This window comes from Oncorhynchus gorbuscha, linkage group LG16, assembly GCF_021184085.1.
Source record: "Oncorhynchus gorbuscha isolate QuinsamMale2020 ecotype Even-year linkage group LG16, OgorEven_v1.0, whole genome shotgun sequence".
In the NCBI taxonomy this organism is placed as follows: domain Eukaryota; kingdom Metazoa; phylum Chordata; class Actinopteri; order Salmoniformes; family Salmonidae; genus Oncorhynchus; species Oncorhynchus gorbuscha.
In genome coordinates, this window is record NC_060188.1 from 27,685,628 (window position 1) to 27,709,972 (window position 24,345).

At 42.0% G+C, this 24,345-nt stretch overlaps 1 protein-coding gene and 1 non-coding gene across 2 annotated transcripts; one reads left to right on the forward strand and one right to left on the reverse strand.

The window, feature by feature from the left end:
• Nucleotides 1–5,573: 5,573 nt before the first annotated feature.
• LOC124000684 (zinc finger protein 281-like) lies at nucleotides 5,574–16,148 on the forward strand. The gene is made up of 7 exons (XM_046307246.1): nucleotides 5,574–5,758; nucleotides 9,549–9,996; nucleotides 12,602–12,697; nucleotides 12,897–13,023; nucleotides 13,634–13,717; nucleotides 13,885–14,003; nucleotides 14,268–16,148. Exons 2-7 carry the CDS (start codon nucleotides 9,598–9,600, stop codon nucleotides 15,858–15,860), a joined length of 2,418 nt encoding a protein of 805 aa, XP_046163202.1. The 5' UTR covers nucleotides 5,574–5,758; nucleotides 9,549–9,597; the 3' UTR covers nucleotides 15,861–16,148.
• Nucleotides 16,149–22,924: 6,776 nt separating this feature from the next.
• Nucleotides 22,925–23,001, reverse strand: trnaa-ugc. The gene has a single exon. It is a non-coding gene; the product is annotated as a tRNA-Ala (tRNA).
• Between the last annotated feature and the right edge of the window lie 1,344 nt (nucleotides 23,002–24,345).

Sequence of the window (24,345 nt, forward strand, 5' to 3'; positions counted from 1 at the left end):
CAAAGAAAAAGAGACATCGAATCCAAGACCCCTTTATAACATCTGAGTTGTTTGGATTCACAATCTGAGTTGTTGACCAATAGTATTACTGTAAAGTTAACCTCCAATCAGCTATTAGACCTAGAGAATGTAAAGACAACTGAACCTCTGCTTCATAGACCTGTGACAGAATGGGGGATGTCAAGAGCAACACAAAGAGGGCTGAATTCCTAAGACAACACAAAGGAAATCCTTGAATACAGTGTAAATAGTCACTTGGGGGGAATAGGCCACCCTAAAGACATGTTCATCATTGATAGTCAAGGACAGCTTGCAGGTAGAGACTAGCTCTCTCCTCAGTCTCCTCTGCACAGAGAGAGGATTGGTTTACCTGGGGGTGCAGTGGTGTGAAGCCTCTGACGCCTTTCTGTCCCATCCGCAACCTTAACTTAACCGCTGGGCTGGAAGGAGACAGTGATGGAAAGCTAATCTTTATCTGCACTCAAAATGACAATACAATGACAAAATACCTGCAACTGCACTATTAGAAAAGATGGTGCTATCCAGAACCTGAAAGGGTTCTTCATCTGTCCCCACAGGAGAACCATTTAAAGAACCCTTTTTGGTTCCAGGTATAACCCTCAGTGGTGGAAAAAGTACCCAATTGTCATACTTGAGTAAAAGTAAAGATACGGCAATAGAAACTGACTCAAGTAAAAGGTACCCAGCAAAATTCTGCTTGAGTAAAATTCTAAAAGTATTTGGTTTCAAATATACTTAAGTATCAAAAGTAAAAGTATAAATAATTAGAAATTCCTTATATTACAGTTTTTTTTCAATTGCTAACATGCATTGGTCAAAACTGAAGTCACATTGTCAAAACTCTTCACACATTCAGCGAAACAGAAGTGTTTGTGGACCAAACTGTGAATCATTGTTCATTGCTTTCACACAAAATGCATTCAATGACCACATTCTCCGAAATCCATTAACTATTTTCTCATTCATACTCCACTACCTGCAAAACCATATATTTGCAGCACGTTTTCAAATGCTACACACTTTTGCCAAAACTATTCAAAACACATTTCATACAGAAGGATGGCAAATGTCGTGCATTTCTGCAGTAGCCAGACGGAAACATATAGAAAATCTCAGCAGAATATTTAATCATTCCAAACACAGCTGATTGCAATTTCAGTTTAAAGCCTACCCAAGAATCCATCTTTCAGTCTCGTTACCAAACAGACAAAAGAGAATGGCTTCGGAATGATTTAGTTTGGAAACATGGATAAAGGACGACAGGCTGGTGGGGAAAGAAGAGTGGCAGGGAGAGGGAGAATGCATGGAGGACAAAGGAGAGGAAGACCAAGAGAGGTGGTCTCTGATGAGATAAGGGCCACAATTATTGACCATGTTGTAAACCATGGTCTCTCTTTGAGAGAGGCCGGTTTAAGGGTACAACCAAATCTGCAGCATTCAACAGTTGCATCAATAGTACAACATTTCCAGCAAAACAACAGGTGAGATGTGCATCCTTCAATGATAATTGAACTGCATATTACAGTACAATACAGTATGTTCACATTTTTACATGTACTGACATTTTGAAATATATCGATTGTTTTGTGTTTTTCAGTAGGATTCCCAGGAGGGAGAGGCAGAATATTATCAGATGCGCAGGAAATTGCCATTGTTGACATGGTAATTGGCAACAATGCAATAAAACCGCTGGAAATTCGGTGCAGAGTGCTGGCAGACAATATCACTTTTAGGAATGTGAATACGGTCAGCACAACGACAATTTCCAGAGTCCTAGAGAAACATAAAACAAGGAGGAAGCAGTTGTACACTGTACCCTTTGAGGGAAACGGTGCACATGTGAAAGAACTCAGGTATCAATATGTCCAGGTAAGATGTCTGTTCAATAACCCAACAGGGTACATACACAGCTATGTATAATGTAAAGTACTGCAAAACTATGGATTTACTCTATTTTAGAGAGTAATGAAGATGGAAGCCAGGTAAACTGCACATACATTCATCTTTGTGGATGAAGCTGGAACCTGGCAAAAACACACCGCAGGGGAAGAAATGTAATTGAACAGAGAGGATGTCCTCTGTGGCCTGGATGTCCCAGGCCACAGAGGAGCTAACATCACAATGTGTGCAGCACTGTCCAATGATGGTTTGCTGTTAGACAAACTACTCATTGGGTCTTACAATACAGAGAGGCTCATTTATTTTCCGTATGACCTGCATAATCGACTTGTGCCAGCGGAGGAGAGAAGGGAGGAAACTCCCCTACCTTCGTTGTTGTGTGGGATAATGTGTCATTCCACCACTCTGCTGCAGTCACAGACTGGTTTCCCACACATCCCAGGATGTCTGTACTACTCCTGCCTCCATACTCCCCCTTCCTAAACCCCGTAGAGGAGTGTTTCTCTGTGTGGAGGTTGAAGGTTTATGACCACCAGATGTCCTTACTGGATGCCATGAATGTGGGGTGTGGAGACACTTCTCCTGAAGACTGCCAGAGTGTGGAGACACTTCTCCTGAAGACTGCCAGGGTGTGGAGACACTTCTCCTGAAGACTGCCAGGGTGTGGAGACACTTCTCCTGAAGACTGCCAGGGTTGGATTAGACATTCCAGAAGATACTTTCCAAGACACATTGCCAGAGAAGACATAAGATGTGATGTTGATGAGAACTTGTGGCCAAATGCAGGAGAGAGGGAGAACTAGAACCATCACAGTACTGTACAGTATGAATGATTATACTATGCATGTTGTTGATGGAGTTTTTTGTAACTATTATTGCAGCCCTGAATTTCAGGATTGTTTTTAAATTTCAACTTCTTATTTTTCACAAGTAAATTACTATATGCAAAGATATAGAAAAAATAAAGGCTATTGAAACAAAGTGCTGCATTACTGATTCATTATTGTCACATATACTTTAGTACAGTCAATAAAGTGAAAGGGTGCTATTCTTTGTCACGTCTGCTTCCAACTCACACTCTCATACATGTAGATACTCTGAATGCAGATCACCTTCCAGTCCACTTTCCAGCTCACACTCTCACAAATAGATCTCCTGAACGCAGCTCATTCTCCAGATCCCAATCACCCGGATTCTGATCACCTGTTCACACACCTGTATATCATTATCACACACTATTTAGTTCAGTTCTTTGCACCCAATCTTTGTGAGATATTGTTTGTTTTTGACACACTTCTCTTCGGAGTGTTGGTTTTCTCGGGTAGGATTGTTTTTGCCTGCCTCACTAATGATGCCTATTCCCTGCCTGTACCTTAGTCTATTAGATTTCCTGTTATTAACCTATTCCCTGATCTCCTGGATGACATTACTAGCCTTTTCCCTGCCTGTACTGTTGCCTTTTGGACCCCTGTGTATGTCTGACCCTGGACCCAGCTACCTGCCTCCTCCTGTGGTCCTTTACATCAAACACCTCCTGCGCTTGAAACCAGCTCTTTGTCGCCCTCGTGTTCATTACATTCTTATTCGTTAATGAAATACTGATTTATGTGAAAAATCATTCAAACTATAAAGAGAAAAGTAATGCTTCCTGTTAGTGATTTTTAGGTCAGTGTGTTATGAGTGACAATATATGCTTTCTAAGTGAGAACTTTTACCAGTGTTCTGGCCGAACGAGCTTATTTTGAGACATTAAGTTTTATGGTGAGTATTGGAGTGAGATTAACTGTTTGGCCAAGATGCATATTGGTAATGCATACTGTGTGAAGAGTTTTGAAAAAGTGGCTTTAGTATTGACCGATACGTGTTAGCAATTGAAAAAAAAACTAAGCAAAACAGATGACATTTTCTTGTTATTTAAATTTAAGGATAGCCAGAGGCACACTCCAACATTCAGACATAATTTACAAACGACATATGTGTGTTAAGTGAGTCCACCAGATCAGAGGCAGTAGGAATGACCAGGGATGTTCTGTTGAGTGTGTGAATTGGACCATATTCCTGTCCTGCTAAGCATTCAAATTGTAACGAGTACTTTTGGGTGTCAAGGAAAATGTATGCAGTAAAAAGTACAATATAAAATATAAATATATTTTAAAAAGTAAAGTACATTTACCTCAAACTTCATAAGTAGTAGTTTAAAGTATTTTTTACTTAAGTACTTTACACCACTGATAACCCTTTTGGGTTCCATAGAACCAATTCCACAGAGGGTTCTACCTGGAGCCAAAAAGGGTTCCCATATTGGGATCTCCGAAGGACCCTTTTGGAACCCTTTTTTCTAAGAGTGTGTGAGGGTGTTGGTCCCAGAGTGTGTCTCACAGTATGTGGTAGAAGTGTATGGTAGTACTGTTAAAGAGATGTCTTGCTCTTCATACGGATGATAAAAATCAACCAAACGCCCACATTGATCACCTCAGTCTCCTGTACATCTTCAAGCAGTGGCCCTGATGAACTTTCTGTTTAATGGAGGGGAATATTTCATGTATGCCCATAAATGTACATTCTCACCATCTCTGATCATCCCATAGATCGCTGCACAACAGCCATATGCAGCCTAGCATTGTGCCACACTGCTGAATTTGATGATTAGAGAAGCATTAATAATGCTTTGAGATGACAAGTGATTTGAAATATACAGCTGCTGTCAGCAATATGGGTTGTTATCAGGAATATATTAAGGGGGGGGGGCAGTGTGGCACGCATCAAAAGGCAACACACTGACCCTCTGCATTAACTCATACGTCTCCATTTCAATGACGCTCTCCACTGAATTAATTGGGTTGTTAACACAGGCAATTAGGAGTGCAGCTGAGACCAGAGGAAAAGGGGGATAGAGTCTGATGAGTGGTGGTTAGATATATACACATTCATTCACACAGCCAGTAGATCTATGGGGCTCTTATTCAGAGATGCTGCTTCACTTCAGAGAGTGTCTCTAATGATTGTTCCTCCCTTGGCTAGTTTGAAGTTTGTTGTTAGTAAGCTATTCTTGTTCCCTCTCTCTTTTTTATTTTATTTTCAGGACCACTACTTGTTCTTAGTAAGGGTCACTCTGTTCACAGGAGACCAGACCACTGTGACTAATTAGTCGAAGCTATTTCAGGAATGTATTTATTTTGTGCTAAATATGCCACAATATCCATGCAGCACAGTATCATTGAATAGCAGAGCTCTATCAATGTAGACTTTTGAGAGATGATGTGTCCTATTTCTTCAGTAATTGGGACCCAGGGGGACAGTCACAGTTTTGAAACGTGTATGCAATGAGGGAGGTGACATATCCTCAAGGCTGGAACATAGTTTTAAGAAACCATTATTCACAATGTCAATTGTTTATTTTATTTGTTTAACTAGGTCTCAGTAAATAACTCATTAGATATTGTGGATGCATAGTCTACCCTAAATGTGGAATGTTTTATTCAGGTAGTTAAAAGGCATTAGGCCTATCAATTATGCTAACACATAAAATGAATGAAATCCAAATTACACTTATATGTCTGTCGAATTTGGCGTACCTAGGCAACAGTGTTGTTCAAAATGATAATGCATGTCCCCGCACTGCGTGTTTGTTCCCGGCCCAGTGCTCCCCTGTCCCAGATCAAAGCGTCCGTCTGTGACTCTTCGCAGGACCCGTCCGCTATACCCATAATTCCCCGCGCTGAGACAAAATGAAGGAATACAGCCTCTGCGGGAGAACAATGTTTGGGCTCTAAAGATTGAAACGGACGACCAAAGGTGAAATATACCAGCCGAAAGAGCTATTGGTGGTCATGCACTGGTAAGATAAAAGGAAAAATATATTTTGGGCGAGTTTAAATATGTGAAACTCCGGCAAGAGTGTGGGACAGACAACAAAGCGCAACGCTAGATAGCATACCGTTGCTGGAGCCGAGCATCAATTGTTCGCTTGAGTTGCATGGGCCATTTGTTATGGGTACGTCGCACATTATGCTCAGTTATGGTTTCTTTCAGTCCTCACCTAATGCCTATTAGAGGTTCAACTTTTTTATATCAACCGTATCAACTGTTTTAATTAGTTAGACAGGTATTATGTATTTCATAACCGAAAAATTAAAATGAAGCGCTTGAAATATGTTGACGAATGACAACACATCGTGTTGTGTGAAATCGCGTGCATACGCCTTCTCGCAAGTTTGTCAATCAAAATTATTTTAGAATGAATTCCATTACTTAGAATTGATTTAGGACTACGTCAGGCGAGACCGTCAGATCCTCACATGTTTGGTGTAGTGTTAAATTCAGTGTATGGTCTAATTTATTTTACCGAGTATAGCTGTTATACTGATAGCCATATTGGCTAATAATTGCATGATCCTGCATCACAAAGGGCCTGGCAGGCTGGTTAGCCAAATGGCTAATTGTTTGGTGGCTAGCCAGACATTAGCAGTAGCGAGCTAGCTATCGGTATTTCTAGCTCCAGTGAATGACACTAGATGAATAAATCACAGCTTGGCGCCGGGAACCGATTGGTCGCGTCCTTCATTATGTTTTAACACTGAATACATTTTAATTTTCAACAAACGCTTACTTACATTACATACCATTTTGCTGTAGCATGTTACATATGCATTTGTTAGCTAGCTCTTAGCTTTATTTGGTATCAGCGTGCTAGCAAGTTGCATCCAATGCAATTGCAATAGAGCTAGGCTAGCTAGCTATGCTTGTGGAGACAATGAAGTTCAGAGACACGATTAAGTTATTCGTGATAAATCTGTAACTATTCAAGTGAACTGTGTTTTGTGAATGGAAAACCCACTATTGAAAAGCCATTCAACTGAATACAATACATTGGCTAGGTCATGGTAGTGTGGGCAATGTTACAATTATGATGAAATTGCTGCTTGTAATATTTGTTTATAGCTATTTAACCCCGAGTTAGGCTATATCAGCATCTGATGTCTTCCTCAAGGTGATGTACTGGTTTTTGGATGCTGTTCCTCTCATTCCAAAAACTCCATTTTGATTTGCCTTTTGGAATCCTCTCATTCCTCGTGGCATTGTAAAATACCACAGCAGCAGAGACATGACTAACCTCAGTCATCTCAAATTTCATGGTATGAAGGTAGCTAGCTTAGTAAAGTGTTAATTTGAAACCGTATGAGAGTTGTATCTTTTGAGATCAGCCTACTCTTCCTGTAGCTATACACAAGTATATTACAGAGCCAACGTTTTGCATTATACCCATGGTATCAGTTTTATTTTGCTTCATGATAGAGTATTTTGGTGGCTAGTACTGGCTACTCTTGCTTGGTTCGTTAACTTTAAAGCCCTTGTTTGAAGGGTTTCCTATGATGATGACAACCCATAGTCACTGAATAAAATTCAGAAAATGACCTTCCCACTACCTGTAGAACCTAACTGGGCTCTCACCTCTTTTTAGTTAATTAGCCTAGTCCTCAAATAGGATGACAGATTAACACGCAGCTTCAGGTTCATTCCACTCTCTCACAGGATGTCAGGGTTGAACATATTATAGGCTATACCTTTTACCCAGGTTAATTTAGCTGCATCTGAGATTGACTGAAGACTTTCTAAAAGTAGCCTTCTACTTCACCATGTTTTTAGGATACCATAATTCACCAAAGTCAGACTCTCCAGACCGTGGCTGTTTTGTTGTTGACCCACACACCCTCATTATTAATCCGGATAAGCACTTGATGGGGAGATCAGAGCCGGGCATGAAACTGATTCGTCAGGGACAGCCCATTGTAACAATGCTGCTCTTTCAGTCACTGTGTCTGGGCTAGAGGTAGACCGATTATGATTTTTCAACGCCGATACCGATTATTGGAGGATCAAAATAAGCCAATACGATTAATCAGCCTATATATGTGTGTGTATTAATGACAATTACAACAAATCTTTATGAACACTTATTTTAACTTAATATAATGCATCAATAAAATCAACTTAGTCTCAAATAAATTATGAAACATGTTCAATTTGGTTCAAATAAAGCAAAAACATTAAAGTGTTGAAGGTAAAAGTGCAGTATTTGCCATGTAAAAAAAGCTAACGTTTCAGTTCCTTGCTCAGAACATGAGAACATCTGAAAGCTGGTGGTTCCTTTTGACATGAGTCTTCAATATTCCTAGGTAAGGTTTTAGGTTGTAGTCATTATAGGAATTTATAGGACTATTTCTCTCTATACCATTTGTATTTCATATACCTTTGACTATTGGATGTTCTTGTAGGCACTATAGTATTGCCAGCCTAATCTCGGGAGTTGATAGGCTTAGTCTTAAACAGCGCAATGCTTGAAGCAAAGCGAAGAGCTGCTGGCAAATGCAGGAAAGTGCTGTTTGAATGAATGCTTACGAGCCTGCTGCTGCCTACTACCGCTCAGTCAGACTGATATATTAAATCATAGACTTAATTATAATATAATAACACACAGAAATACAAGCCTTAGGTCATTAAGTTGGTAGAGCATGGCGCTTGTAACGCCAGGGTAGTGGGTTCGATCCCCGGGACCACCCATACGTAGAATGTATGCACACATGACTGTAAGTCGCTTTGGATAAAAGCGTCTGCTAAATGGCATATATTAATATGGTCAAATACGGAAACTATCATTGCAAAAAAACCATTTTTATTATTTCAGTGAAATTCGGAACCGTTCCGTATTTTATCTAACGGGTGGCATTCCTAAGTCTAAATATTCCTGTTACATTGCACAACCTTCAATGTCATGATTATGTACAATTCTGGTAAATGAATTACGGTCTTTGTTAGGAAAAAATGGTCTTCACACAATTCGCAACGAGCCAGGCAGCCTAAACTGCTGCATACACCCTGACTCTACTTGCACAGAACTCAAGGGAGGTGACACAATTTCCCAAGTTAAAATAAATTAATGTGTGCAGGCAATATTAACTAAATATGCAGGTTTAAAAATATATACTTGTGTATTGATTTTAACAAAAACATTGATGCTCTATGGTTAGGTACACATTGGTGCAACGACAGTGCTATTTTTGCGAATACGCTTATTAAATCATCACCCGTAGGCTGTGATTCGATGATAAATTAACAGGCACCGCATCGATTGTATGTAACACAGGGGAAGCTAGATAAACAAGTCATATCATCAACCATGTGTAGTTAAGTAGTGATTTGTTAAGATAAATTTAATGCTAGCTAGGAACTTACCTTGGATCTTTGCTGTTACGCAGTCTCCTCGTGGAGTGCAATATAATCGGTGTCCAAAAAGGCAGATTTATGAAAACTTGAAATCGGCCCTAATTAGTCGGCCATTCTGATTAATCGGTCGACCTCTAGTCTCGACAGTTCATTTAGTTCACGTGAGTTTGTGTCAGCAGCACATGTAAACAAAAATAAACCATCATAGACCACTGATGGAAAATCCACCCAGTTAATGTTTCCTTTCCACTCATCCAGGAGTGCTGTGACTTCACCCTGTTCATCGCTCAGCATATGTTGCATAAACACAGTTATCTGGGGAGATACACATTTTTGTTCGCTGTAACATATGGATAGAAAAGTTGGATTGCATTGTACTTCAGCTCCTGCTCTTTCTTCCGCAGGATGGTTGGCTCCCTGTAGTTGAATCTGCCCATCACCACCAAGTTCATCATGAGCATCATTCAAGACAAACTAGGTAATGACTTCCTGCGCTCCAATGGGAGCATGGACTCCAACTTCTCCCCTGGCATGATCATGTTCAGTCACCTGCCCCCTGTGACCAGCTTCACCCGGCTGGCTGCCCAGTCTGTTATGCAGGACCTGCCAGGCCCCCACGAGATGATCCTGAAGAAGGAGCGGGACTCTCCAGACTGCAGCATGGGAGCCCTGGGGGGGTATGGAGGGGTGGGGGACTACGTCCATGCCATGGACATCAAGCAGGAGAAGATGACAGAACATGACTACCGTCTGCCGCTGTACCCTGGAGGCCCGGGGAAGAGCACAGAGCTCCTGGAGGTGTCCATGGGCAACCACCAGAACTTGCTGGTGCATGACCTTAGCCAAGGCAACGTAAGGCCTTCTGACACATTGTTACTTTTAGGGCTGGTTTCCCATACACACATTAAGCCTAGTTGTTGACTAAAAAGCATTTTCAATAGATTCTCCGTTGAAAGAGCTTTTTAGTCCAGAACTTAATCTGTGTCTGGGAATCCAGACTGTAATGTTGTTCTTTAGACCAGAGAATTCAAGGCAAGACACCACACCATAATAGGGATTTTTTTCAATCTTAATTGTATCACAATCAACTTTTTCCAGTCATTTGTGTCTACATTCAACTTTTTGTTATTACACATTTTCAGACATACTTAAATATGCAAATTGGGTAATATATCATTAAATATGCACATGATTGCATATCAAGCAAATCAATTTTTCTGGACACTGGATGAAGTTAGCCTCAATATTTTGATTTCATTTTAAGACACTCCAGGACCGGACTTGTCCAGAGCAGATTGTGGGTAAATACTTTTTTTCATCTTCCTATCTGTGAAGACGTAGATGTATGTAAAAATGCATTTTTGGCAAATTTTCCACAACAAGATCGCACCTAGATTAAGAAATGGACAAGATTTCCCTGGGCAAGTCTGGTGACTATCTAATCATAACCATACAGCATTTGGTGAAAGCAGATGCTTCTGAAGCTGAGGAAAAATAGTTGGTGTGTGGGTGAAGAGTCCAATTTTTGGTAAATTGCAGTTAAACGAAAGTACAGTGAAATTAGGCTTTCAAATGCTTATTTAGAACCAATCACCATCTCTTCAATGTAAGTTACTATATAGTCCAGTTTGTAACATTCTCTATGAAATGGGCTTTTAAATTGTACCATTCATGAAATGGGCTTTTAAATTGTATAATTCAGTCTAGTGGTTCAAATTAATAAAAATGTTGATGACTAGTATGAGAAACAAAATAAAATATACATTTTCATGTAGTTTGACCTTTCTATATAGATTTTTGGAAAATACTCATGTTAATGGACTAAAATATCAACAAATCTCAAAATTGATAGGTAAATGCCTTAACCCACACCAAATCTTCCTCTTTTGTTATGTTAAAAAATAAGTATGATTTATATCATGGGTAAACAAAGGCAAATGTTCTCTATTGAAATGTCTAATTCATAGCATTAGTAAACAATTAGTAAAATAAAAATGTTATTCCGGAGGTTTGGTTGATCAGATGTCCACCTGCCTTTCGGGGAGCGGGGCTTGTAAAAATAGCCAATCTCACCAAAGACTGATGGATAAAGGGGAGTGTGGGGGTGTAGGGGCAGCAGGGGGTAATGGTGACCTAAATCTAAGACATCAAATGCAAAATATGTCCCTCTCAAAATGATTTGGATTGGGCCTCTTGTGTGAATGGAAACGTCTTGGCAAGGACACGGTCGTCTTGTTTGAGCTTGCACTCACACATTGTCTTCTACACACACACGCTCTCTCTCTCTGCCTAACAATAGCCAGGCTCCAGAGTTCACCAAGCAGCACTTGCATGCTCATTGAAAAGCTAGACGTATCATTTCTTGCTCACTAAATATGGTTTAAAAGTTTATCCAAGGACATTTTAGAGAATATATTACATGAACTATGACATTATTTGTGTGTTTTTATTTAACTGTTATTACTACTGAGGAGAATGGAAGACGAAACATTTTTCTTCCCTCAGAAAGGCGATTCCCTACTAAAGTTATGAGTAGTTTCATTTGGAGAGCAGTCAGAGCACCCCAAATGGTGCTATTCATTTCAGGATAATGGCATGCTTGTGAGCTTACAGCCATTTTGAGTCCACTGGGCCTGCGCTCTTTTGGTTGAGGAAATGAGACGGGTTTGTTTTGGCTAGCCTTACCCCTGATCTAAGACAATGATTGGTTGATATTTGAGAGTGCCCTTGTCTTTCTCACATGTACCAATCCACACTCAGGCTGTGTCTGAAATTATACCCTATTCCCTATATAGTGCAATATAGGCCTCTGGTCAAAAGTAGTGCACTATATATGAAATGGGGTGCCATTTCAGACAGCCATGCTCTTAGTATCCATATGGTGTTGGGAAGTGTAATTGAAATGGCAGTGTGTGTGGGGGATCAATGTCCCTATGAATCCCAGTGTCCCTCCCCTTTTCCCAAACCACAGACCCCTTTGTTTGAAGATTGCTCTTCATACTGAGTGAACAACACGCTGAATATTAATGAGTCTGTATTTAGACTTGAGCCACTAGTTAATAAGCATAGGCCTTTTCTATGGGATACTAAGTGTGTGTCTCAAATGACACCCTATTCCCTTATATAGGCCATTTTGGTACGCATCCTAAATGAAGAGCAGCTCTCCATTTTGAATGACTGCTTAACTGTGTCTGGAGAGATGCACAGAGCGAGCCATAAATATGTGGTTTATTACTCTACCTTCTGGCACCTCCCCAAGGCAGCCCTCTGCAATGGCTCAAATGAGCTTTCACTAAATGCTGCATGAGTTCCGTTTTTTTGTTTTGTGTACATGTGCAATATGTAGGCTATGTGAATGTGTGACTGAACTTGGCCCTTCCCATTCTCTCAAGTGCTCATTTAAAAAAAAATTCAGTCTTCTTTCTCACTCTGCGCCTCCCTTTTGTCATCCTCCCAGCTGCCGAGTCGGTTAGGAAAGGAGTCCTCAGGAAAGAGAGGTCGAAGGTCAAATGGTGAGGAGGGCAAGCCCCGGCGGAAACGTGGAGAGCCTAAGGTGTGTTATGCATCCTAAGTTATCTTGATTTAGATATGATTCATTCACTGAAATGTGGTCTTCATTTTTCAGTATTTGAGGATCTATTACATATGAGTATTTTTTTCCCCCCCAGAACTTAGTTTCTATCTTCAACGATCATACATTGAATGAGTTAAATTGAATTTGGTGGTTGAATTGGCCTCTTTTTGTCCAACAGCAATCAATGATGCTGGATTCAGATGGAGGCAGTCTGTGGCCCAACGGGAAGCTCCACATCTGTGAGCACTGCGGCGCATCCTTCAGGAGCTCCTACCACCTGCGCAGACATGTCCTCATCCACACAGGTACCCAGGCCTCTACTGACTGATCAACTGCATTTTTAATGTATTTAAAAATATATATATATTTAAATTACATTTTTGGTTTTAAAATACATTTACATTTAAGTCATTTAGCAGACGCTCTTATCCAGAGCGACTTACAAATTGGTGCATTCACCTTATGACATCCAGTGGAACAGTCACTTTACAATAGTGCATCTAAATCTTAAAGGGGGGTGAGAAGGATTACTTATCCTATCCTAGGTATTCCTTAAAGAGGTGGGGTTTCAAGTGTTCTCTTGAGGAACAGCAGTATTTGTGTTGAATTGAATAGATAGACAATATGTTTGTAATGGGAGGTCCTCATTCACACAGGTACCTAAGGCCACTGATCAAAATGTCCATTTCTAACATTCTGTGTGGTTTTGGTTAGTTTTTCACTAGATTATGAACGCTAAAAGAACCCCAGAAATGCTTGGAATATATGTTGTGTGTTAGAAAAACTAGGTTGTTCACAAAGTCACTGTAGGAAACTTTGAAATGAAACCAGTGCAGTATTAGTTTTGAATAGAGTAGGCAGACACAGAGGATTTAACTTAGTAACCATAACTGTGTGGCTGTGGTGTTGCCTTAGGTGAGAGGCCGTTCAGGTGCAGCCAGTGTAACATGAGTTTCATCCAGAAATACCTACTACAGCGGCACGAGAAGATCCACAGCGGTGAGTGGAATGTCAAATCCCACACACACGTCAAGCACACTAACGACATGTGAGAGACAAACAATCAATTACCTTTGTGCACCAATAGTTTTGCTCATGGTGTCATCCAGCTGTGTTTTGTAGATGGTTATTTTTCTTTAGATTTTCTGTGATGTTTCCCCTGACAGGAGAGAAGCCTTTTTGCTGTGACCAGTGTAACATGCGCTTCATTCAGAAATACCACATGGAGAGACACAAGAGGACCCACAGTGGAGAAAAGCCATACAGATGTGAGACCTGCCAACAGGTAGTGACCTCCACATGGAAAATCTACTGAAATAGGATGATGTTTGTTGGGAGGGGGTGGTTATGATGAATGTCTGCTTTTGACCTGTGGAAGCAGCAGCACTTTTGAATGGTCAAGACCAATGTCCCCTCAGGGCATCTTAATATGCCCACTTCCATTATGGCATGACCTGACAAGTTATATTTCTCGGAATGAAAATGTCTTTGTGTCTATCCCGTTCTGCTGTTTACAATCTGTACCCTACTTGTGGTCTCTGTCCTGCAGTTTTTTTCCAGGACAGACCGATTACTCAAGCACAAGCGAACCTGTGGAGAAGCCATAAAGAAGGATCTGGAGCCCGGGATGTTGGACCTGGGCTGTGAGGACATTGGGCAGGGCAGCTACGGAATCACTCAGGGAAATGCTGGGGCCTCGGGCCGGAAGAGGGGCAAGTCCAAAAACTCTGAGGGAGGAGAGCGCAAGAGGAAGAAAGCGGCAGGGCCAGCTGAAGCAGGAGGGCTGGGCGGAGCACACATCCACGGGGCGCCGTCAGGAGGCTACAGTCTCCATGACTACAGCGTGGAGAATCACACTGTGTCCTCGTCCACTCCGCCAGGGCCCAGTATGCACCACGAGCATCATGGCCGAGCCCCTAAGATGGCCTTCAAGAAGGCCAACCGCAAGGCCCTGGACCAGGGGGGCTTGGGGCAGGCCAAGCAGGGCAATATGGAGCAGGGTGGGGCTGTGGAGATGGTCGGGATGGGCATCGTGCAGGGCTCTGAGGCCAAATCGGGTCCCACCACCAGTAACTATGACGACGCCATGCAGTTCCTCAAGAAGAGGCGCTACCTTAACGCGGCCAGCAGTGCAGCATCAGTGGCAGGGGGCAGCACCAACGATTATGAGGTCAACGTTGGTCACCTGTCGTCCCAGCAGTCGGTTATCCACGGGGTGGTATCAGGAGTGATGGACGGCGACTCGCCCCTCAGTCTGCTAGACTCCTCCCCCACGGGCGTGGACAAGCACGACAGGTCGGGGATCCCTGACGAGGTGCTGCAGAGCCTGCTGGACCACTACACCCAGAAACCAGACGGCTCGCACCATGACGTGCACTTTGACCTCAGTGACCAGCACGTGGCGCTGCACCCTGTCTCGGCAGATGGCTCTGACCTGAGCCACGATGCAGACTCCCCCAGCCCGTCTGGAGACAAGACAGTCATTATGCATGAGTACTCCCGCTTCCTGCTGCAGGCCCTGGAGCGCACCAGCCACAACACAGGCTTCCCCCTGGGCCCCGGGCCTCCAGCTACAGGGCCCTTCACCAGCTCCCACCAACGCAATCCGCTCTTTTCAGACAAGCACATATACACTACGTCCCCTCTGGAGTGTGGTTTCGCCCAGCCTGTGGCCTCTCCCACCCTGCCCTCCTCCGTGCCAAAGTCCCACTTTGCGATGCTGTCGGGCTCCTCTCCGCAGCACGGCTTCCACCTAAACAGCCTGGAGCCTGCCACCCACCAGCAGCTTACCCCTTCTCAGGAGCTCACTGACCAGATGGAGAAGCAACACTCCTCCTCTTCCCCCTCCTCCTATCAGATCAGCCCGTCTGACCTGGGCAGCCAGAAGGACTCGCAGAACCTGGCTTCTCTGGACCCCTCCAAGGGCTCCTACACGATTGAGAACTTTGCCCAGGCCTTTGGATCCCAGTTCAAGTCGGCCAGCCGCAGCGCCTTGTCGTACGGCGCTGACTCTAGCGGGGAGGTGGACCACAGGATAAGGACGCCAGTCTCCGAATTCTCAGGGTATACTAGTTTGTTAGCTGACGTCAATGAGGCAGTAAGTACAGGTTCCAAAACCCCAACAAGCCAAAGCTACAGATAAGGGCCTGGGAGGGGACAGCATTCTGTTGGAGTTTCATGTTTTGTCCAGTATTTTTTTTTTTTGTGCGCCTATTTTATTAAGTGAAGTTTTAATTATTATTATTACCCTGCCGCTATGTTTGTGCCCCACCCCTCTCCCCAGGACTGGTCTTCAAGGCCTATTCAAATGCAATTTTTTAAGATATATTTTTTAAGTAAATTTTTTTTTTGTCCGTTCATCTTTTTGGTGTCATTTTTGGTCCTCTCGTTAATCTTTAGAATGAGAACTTTTTCTTCTTTTTTTTTTAAAGCAAACAGAGTAGCAAATGAACTTTTCTCCCATGAGCTTAAGAGTTTTAGCAATCAACTTTACAATTGTAGCTATCATAATAATGGTAATAACAATGATGGGGGCAGGGAATAGCCCAGAACTGAAATAGCAAAAAATAAACAATGATATTGTCTGTTACAAGGATAAAAGTATTACTCAGGAAAAAAGTGTAAACGGAGGAAATTGTGTAGTGCAGTGAGCACTCATTTTACAGGTGTACATTTGCAACTACAAAGAGGATGCTTTGTGTGGTTATTTCTTGTGTTTTATACCTTGGTTGATGAGTGCAACAAATAATGGAGGCTGCTGCCAGCTCACTTACACTGAGAACACTTTCCACTTAGCTATATAGAGATTATGGTACTTTCTTGTCAATGTGAAACTCGTGTTTTCTTTCAATAAGGGCCATATATATTTATAACAATATATATACATGTATAATAACAGCTATAATCATTCTGGGGAACTGCCAGGTGAGGTAGAGGAAGTGAGAAGGGTCTGGGTTTGGGGGTAAATTGTTTTCCTCGTTAGTTTTAGGAGGACATAGTGACACTATTCTTTGGCCAATAGAGGTTGCTGTTGGACAGCTGTGGAATTGCCTTCCTCATCTTTCTCCCCTCTTCCTCTTCAATTCTTTACTTTCCTTAAAATAATCCGATTAGCACTTTGAGCCATTTATTTCATTGAATAAACTAAACTACCCCATAAGATCATGGAAGACATTTGAAACAAACTGACTTGCTTTCTAAAGATTTGTATTGATCGGGTTGGGGTTACCACCGTATGCAGATGTGGGGTTGAAAGCATCTTGAGCAATGGGTGGTTAGGGGGGGGGGGGGGCTTTGGTTGGGATGGCATGGTGTGGGGGGGGGGGGGGGGATGGCATGGTGTGGGGGGCTTTGGTTGGGAGGCCTGGAGATTTATCAGCATTATCTCCTGGATGATATCACGTGTAGGTCATGGGGAGGGAGGGATTGTTTTATGGAAATGTATTAAGTTAAATTGGGAATAAACGTGTAAAGTAATTCACCACTCTGTTTAGCATCTTGCTTTACTATTTAAATTTGAAGTTAAGTGTATTGGTGGCTGAATATTTCTTCCCCTGTTACTGAGAGAGCCTGAACATGTAAGGAAATGACCATGTGACTAAATCCAACCCATATACCTATAACAAACCCAAAGCATTAGACATTTCTGGTGTGCTGGCACTACCACAACGGTATTTTATGAGGAATGGGGTGCCCAGTCCTGCAAAATGTTGTCTACAAATAAATTGTGTGCGTCCCAAATGGCACCCTATAAAGTGCACTACTTTTGACCAGGGCCCATAGAAGAATAGGGTGCCATTGTGGACGTACACATTGTCTAAATGAAATGTACATTTCTCTGCCTGTGTCTAATGCATCCTTTGATTATGTGATTTCTTGCAGTCCTTCAATGAATCAAATTTATTTGATGTACTTTTTGTAAATCAAACTATTGCATTTTCTTCCATAGCCACGGCTGGCCTTTTGAGCTAGAAATGTTATCACCCTTTCTTATATTTATCGTTTTCTTTGATGCCCCTTTTTTTGTCTTACAGAATCATGAAACATTGCTTAATGACTGCAATGTTGCAATATCATAGGGAACAATGACTGACCACTACAACCATGCTATGTTTTTATTGGATAGGAGGCTGAGGGGTGAACAATAAAGACATTGACCTTTTATATACCTCGTTATCACTGTAAACACACAAGCAGGGACAAAAGGTTGGCTGTATGGAGCAGAGATGCTGTCTGTTGTATGTGGCTATTTTTAAACCTTGTCCGATAAATGTCAGTAACACCTGTTAAGCTGGGTATGTTATTGCTTTAGGGTTCTGTAAATGCCTAATCATGCCAACCAGTGCAGTCTACATTTCAACTCTGTCTCCAAGGTAACATTTGTTACTTCCTATATTGAATGCCTATTGTTTACAAAACACTATGTCTAAATCTTGCCCCCAATATTATTCAAATATTTTTTTTTGTCTGCACACCAAATTTGTAGCTGACGTTATCCTCCCTCTTATTTTGTTCCAGATTCTTGCAATGCTTTGCAGGGCTGTACCTGTCCAATGAATTTATAATTGATTAGGGGGAAAATAATAAATGCTGTTATTAAGATATTTTGTTGACTTTGGTGTGACACTTAAACAAGTGGTTTGTTCTAATGGTGTTTTACACTTAATAGGTGAATACACGTTGTCCATGAGGTGTTGACTTAAGGGAATAGTTGTCTTTATCATTAGGGCCTACTATCCTTAGTCCCAGTCATGGGACAGAAAGAAACCTATATGGTGTGGGTCAGAGATGCATTTTGTGTGGTAGTGGTGCTGTTTGTGGTATTCAGCTGTTTGTTCACCTGCCCGCAATTGCTAATAACCCATCTGCAACCGCAGACCGATAAAGGGAAAATCTGAAGCCCCGACTCTTAACCCTCAAATATAGAACATGAATTGTATGCTAGTCAGATGGTGGAACAATGTTTTTGATAGGGGGTGCCGGATTTTGTGTTGCCTAGTGTAGATGTTTCTGCTAATTTCCGACATTTTGGTAGACTATTTAAAAATCTTGGGACTATAACGTTCTATCTGCATTTTTGTTAAGAGCTGACGGCCTTGTTCGGTTCTATAGTCTCTACCTATATAGTACTCAATACCCCAATTAATGTTAAGTTCAAAAGATACAAGAGAATTGCTGATGCCATTCAAACCGATGAGGCATTGGAACTTTAAAGCCAATTCTCAGGATCCATCTGTTTGAAGATAGATCCTTTTATTTCCCAAACTATCGATTTCTTAGTCAACTGTCTATAATTGGATGCATGCAGCTTCTCATTATACAGTGAGTGTACAAAACATTAAGGACACTTTCCTAATATTGAGTTGAACACCCCCCCCCCCTGCCCTCAGAACAGCCTCAATTCTTCGGGAATTGGACTCACAATGTGTCGGAAGCTGGCCCATGTCTCCAATGCTTTCAAGTTGGCTGGATGTCTTTTGGGTGGTGGACCACTCTTGATACACACAGGAAACTGTTGAGCGTGAAACCCAGAAGCTTTGCAGTTCTCGACACAAACAGGTGCGCCTGGTACCTACTACCATACCCTGTTCAAAGGCACTTATCTTTTGTCTCGCCTTCAACCTGTCTCCTCCCCTTCATCTGCACTGGTTTGAAGTGGATTTAACAAGTGACCTCAATAAGGGATCATAGCTTTCACCTTCAGTGGAAAGGGCTTCATGTTTTAAATTGCCCATGAAAACTAAATAAACCCTTGCTCACCAGAATTTCAGAAATCGATAGAATGAATGCTTCAACCTAATCGACATCGGTAAAGTTCTCAATGTCATCTCTGCTTCTTCCAAGAAGCAAAGACATTTAGGCACTGGGGAGAAAATGCTCCCCCAAATGACATCAGTTAAGGAAATAGAGCTATGAAAAATGACCTGACATGTTATCTGATATTTCAATTAGGCTTGAATGCATATTTAAGTGGTTGAAATATCAGCTTTTATGATACTGGTCAAGATGGGGGTAGAGGTACTAATTGTGCATTTGCATTCTCTAGATGCAAGGCACACAGAGGCCAAATTGAGCTTCGTACTGCATCACTGTGCGCCTCCCAAAATGTGTAACAATGCGGAGGGCTTTGTATAGCTCCGCATTCACATGATGTGGGGGGCGGGAGGTCCTGTATAAACACAAACTCTCCTTTAAAGGTGCTGCAGAAGTAAGGGCATTCATACTTCTTGCCTGTCGCAGAGCTGTTGTGAAGGAAGTGTCTATAGGACTTCCTGCCCCCACTTACCGTCAACCGATCATGTCAATGCGTAGCTATACAGAGCGCTCAGCTTTGTTACAGAGGTTAGGAGGCACACAGCAACGCCGTGCAGAGCTCAATTTGGCCTCTGCGTGCCTCCATACAGTCTCCATCCGCATTTTCGGATCAGGCATAAATTGTCTCTTAATGCTCTGACTTCTGCATAGGCTGCATCACGGTAAATACCGTACTGCCACTGCAGATGTCAGATTGACCATGCAGAGCCTTTTTCTACATCCCGAATGCCAGATAGCCTAAAAAGAATACAATAAAACCCTAAATGTAGCCTATAGATATAATTAGGCTATACATTTTATTGATCCACACAATCTTTCATGACCCTAAACGGGCGGGTTATGAGTCAAAATAGCAATCATGTTGGCGTTGTTAGGTTCCCAAGAGGATGCCTACTTTCAAAAGCGCGCTGCACTCTCCCATGGTTATGCACTGGTGAGTTGACACCTTGTCAGTTCCTCTTCAGACACTGTTTGAGGAATTAAAGTGCTTCCCCAGGTTAGTCAGACATTGCCATGTATTCCATTTCTCTGCATTTACATGGAGTACGTGCAGATTTTTTTTTTTTGTGGTGGTGTCGAAATGGTAGTGACAGTCTTGTCTCATCGCTGCAACTCCCGTACGGACTCGGGAGAGGTGAAGGTCGAGAGCCGTGCGTCCTCTGAGACACAACTCAGCCAAGCCGCACTGCTTCTTAACACAATGCCCACTTAACCCGGAAGCCAGCCGCACCAATGTGTCGGAGAAAACACCGTGCACCTGGCGATCGTGTCAGCATGCACTGTGCCCGGCTTGCCACAGGAGTCGCTAGTGCGTGATGGGACAAGGACATCCCTGCCAGCCAAACCCTCCCCTAACCCGGACGACGCTGGGTCAATTGTGTGCCGCCCCATGGGTCTCTCGGTTGCGGCCGGCTGCGACAGAGCCTGGACTCAAACCCAGAACCTCTAGTGGCACAGCTAGCACACCACTGCAATACGCAATTTTCTATGCATTTACATGTAGGAATATGTGTTTGGTAATTGACCTTTTGATTAGGCTACATATTTAGAGTATGTTTCTATGAATTTCTATGACCTGAGTGAATGACCTACTTCTGGCCATTGAATTCTTAATCGAAACCAGTGTTTAGCAGTGACGTAGTCAATTTCATATCTGTGTAGATGTTGCCATGCTGTATTGGCCTATGTGTTTGTCTTTCGTTACACCCTCATGAAAGAATATGCAGCCAACTTTGAGAAAAGCGTTGCACTTTATATCTATATATGCCATTTAGCAGACGCTTTTATCCAAAGCGACTTACAGTCATGTGTGCATACATTCTACGTATGGGTGGTCCCGGGGATCGAACCCACTACCCTGGCGTTACAAGCGCCATGCTCTACCAACTGAAGGAGTGCCTTGTTCATTTACCAGTGGTTTGACATTGACTCATGTCTGTGTTAGTTGTGTCAGGGTGTTTGGATGAATTGTGTATGATGCATCAGACGTGATATGTGGCTTAGTCACTGTCATCCCTTCGTACTCCCACATTGTTGACCAATCTGATACGTGGAAGCAGTCGCATTGCACATTTCCTGTCATACATTAAATGTACAGGAGGAAAGCCATAATGCCAATAGGGGTGCAGCAACAAGGAAAAATACAGTTTACATACCTGTTTGTATTAAAGCTCAAATCAATGGGGTTGACTCCCAGTTTGTGCTGAGTGGAATGTCAAGGTGTTCTTGGCTGGTCAGTACTTACTTAACCTTGGCTTCTAAACACTGTTTTGATGAAAGCCTAGAGTGGCCTGCCTGTTTTTTCTTCTCTCTCTCTTTGAGACTTTATCAGCTTGTTTCTCTCTTCTCATCAAAGCACTGGATACGTTGGATCTGGGCTCTGGATAAGAGCGTCTGCTAAATGACTTAAATGTAATGAGATGACTTAAATGTAATGAGAAAGGTTACATATATAGGGGATATTGAGTAGTAAACAATAATGAGGGAGGAAGTTGAACTCCATTCAAAGTGACAAAGGCCAGAGCTGAGCTTGTCCAGTCTGGATCTGCAGGCTCTTCTTCCTCAACCAGGACTGGGCCTGGTGCTGGTTTGGGGATGTTACAGTACGGGAGATTCAAGGACATTTTGCCCAAATGTAGATTGAGACCTTTGACCTTTTTTGTCCTGAAATTGACAGAGATCTCCCAGATACATGATGGTCAGAACTGCTGAATCTTGGATCTTTTCAATTAAGCATTCGCCTATAGTCTGGTTGCCAGATCTCGTTGCGCTATAGACAACTCCTGAATAGCTGAGACATTAAAACAACTCAGTATGAGACATTTACAAAAACTATTGCCACTCCTTGGGAAAACACAATGACTTAGTGGTACATTTTATTGACCCCATTTCTGAGTACTGACTTCCTTGCTAATTTGTCATGACTTACAATCGTTTTACTAACTTTATAGTTGCTTGGCTACACAAATCATTTGAGATTGGGTCATTTTGAGATCTGTGCTTTCATTGTACATTCTGTTCTTCAACTCAACATAGCCAATTTATTTTAAAACGGGCAAGCGTATTTGAAAATCCAATGAAAATTGCCATTGTTCTTGGAGGGTTGTGCAATTAGTTTGAGACTTCATATATATTCTATATTAGAGGCCTCTCTTGTTCATGGTGCGGGACTCATCCAACCAGGATCCCTGGGTAGTTGTAACATAGTAAATGTAAATCCAGGACACTGAAATTAGTATGATATGTTACATTTGGTATGGACAAGGGTGAAAGTAGAGTTCAATTATTCCCAGAACGAGGACCTATGTCTGCACACCCTTTTTTAATGGGCATAATCCATGAATATATTTAGCAGACGCTCTTATTCAGAGCAATTTAGCGTAGTGTTCGTACTGGTCCCCCGTGGGAATCAAACCCACAGCCCTGGCATTGCAAGTGCCGTGCTCTACCAACTGAGCCACACAGGAACCCATGTGAAGCCCTATTCATTTAATAGGATCTCCATGGGCCTAATAGGAAAGATGTGTCATTTAACTTTTACAATGTATTAGTCTACCTTTTTAATGTGGTAACCAGGATGTTTTATGTAGGCTACCTGCGCACGTTACTCAGGGATGGCAGAAAGACAGGCGGTGCAGGATTATTATTTTTTTAAAGACTCATTTACATATTTTTCTGCTTATCATTTTTGACAATTGGTAGGCTATTTGTAAGTCAACTTGTCTATAATTAGATGCATGCAGCTTCTCTTGTCATTATTTGATGCTTGTCTAGAATATTAAAAGCCTTGCTCACAAGAATGTCATAAATTGATAGAAGGATCCATGTATTTTCAACAATCTATACTGAACAAAAAATATAAACGCAACATGTAAAGTGTTGGTCCCACGTGTCATGAGCTGAAATGAAAAGATCCCAGGAATGTTCCATAGGCACAAAAAGCTTATTTCTCTAAAATGTTGAACACACATTTGTTTACATCCCTGTTAGTGAGCATTTCTCCTTTGCCAAGATAATCCATCCACCTGACAAGTGTGGCATAACAAGAAGCTAATTAAACAGCATGATCATTAATTACACAGGTGCACCTTGCGCTGTGAAAAAAGGCCACTCTAAAATGTGCACTTCTGTCACACAACACAATACCACTGATGTCTCATGTTTTGAGCGAGCGTGCAATTGGAATGCTGACTGCAGGAATGCCCACCAGAGCTATTGCCAGATAATTTAATGTTAATTTCACTAGCATAAGCTGCCTCCAATGCCATTTTAGAGAATTTGGCAGTATTGATGCCAGCCCAGGACCTCAATGTCCGGCTTCTTCACCTGCGGGGTGCTGAGGAGTATTGCAGTCTGTAATAAAGCCCTTGTGTGGAGAAATACTAATTCTGATTGGCTGGGCCTGGCTCCCCAGTGGGTGGCCATGGCTCCCAAGTGGGAGGGCCTATGTCCTCCCAGGCCCGGCCATGGCTGTGCCCTTGCCCAGTCATGTGAAATCCATAGATTAGGGCCTAATTTATTTATTTCAATTGACTGATTTCCTAATATGAAATATAAGTCTATGAAACTGTTGCATGTTTCATATATATATATATATATATATATATATATATATATATATATATATATATATATATATATATATATATATATATTCGGTATAGTTGACATCAGTAAAGTTTTTTTCTTTCATTTCTGCTTCTCTCACATAGTGAGGATGTTCAGGGACCAGGGAGATTTCCAAATGGCCAATCAGTTTGACCGGTTTTAAGGATATTAAAAGCTGTAAAAAATGATCCAACATGTTTATAATA

Excerpts from the sequence above, each read along its gene's own strand:
- LOC124000684 (XM_046307246.1), top strand. The coding sequence starts at position 9,598 with ATGAGCATCATTCAAGACAAACTAGGTAATGACTTCCTGCGCTCCAAT. Across the intron at positions 13,024-13,633 it reads ACATGTCCTCATCCACACAG|GTGAGAGGCCGTTCAGGTGC; the intron begins GTACCCAGGCCT and ends GTGTTGCCTTAG. Across the intron at positions 14,004-14,267 it reads GATGTGAGACCTGCCAACAG|TTTTTTTCCAGGACAGACCG; the intron begins GTAGTGACCTCC and ends TCTGTCCTGCAG.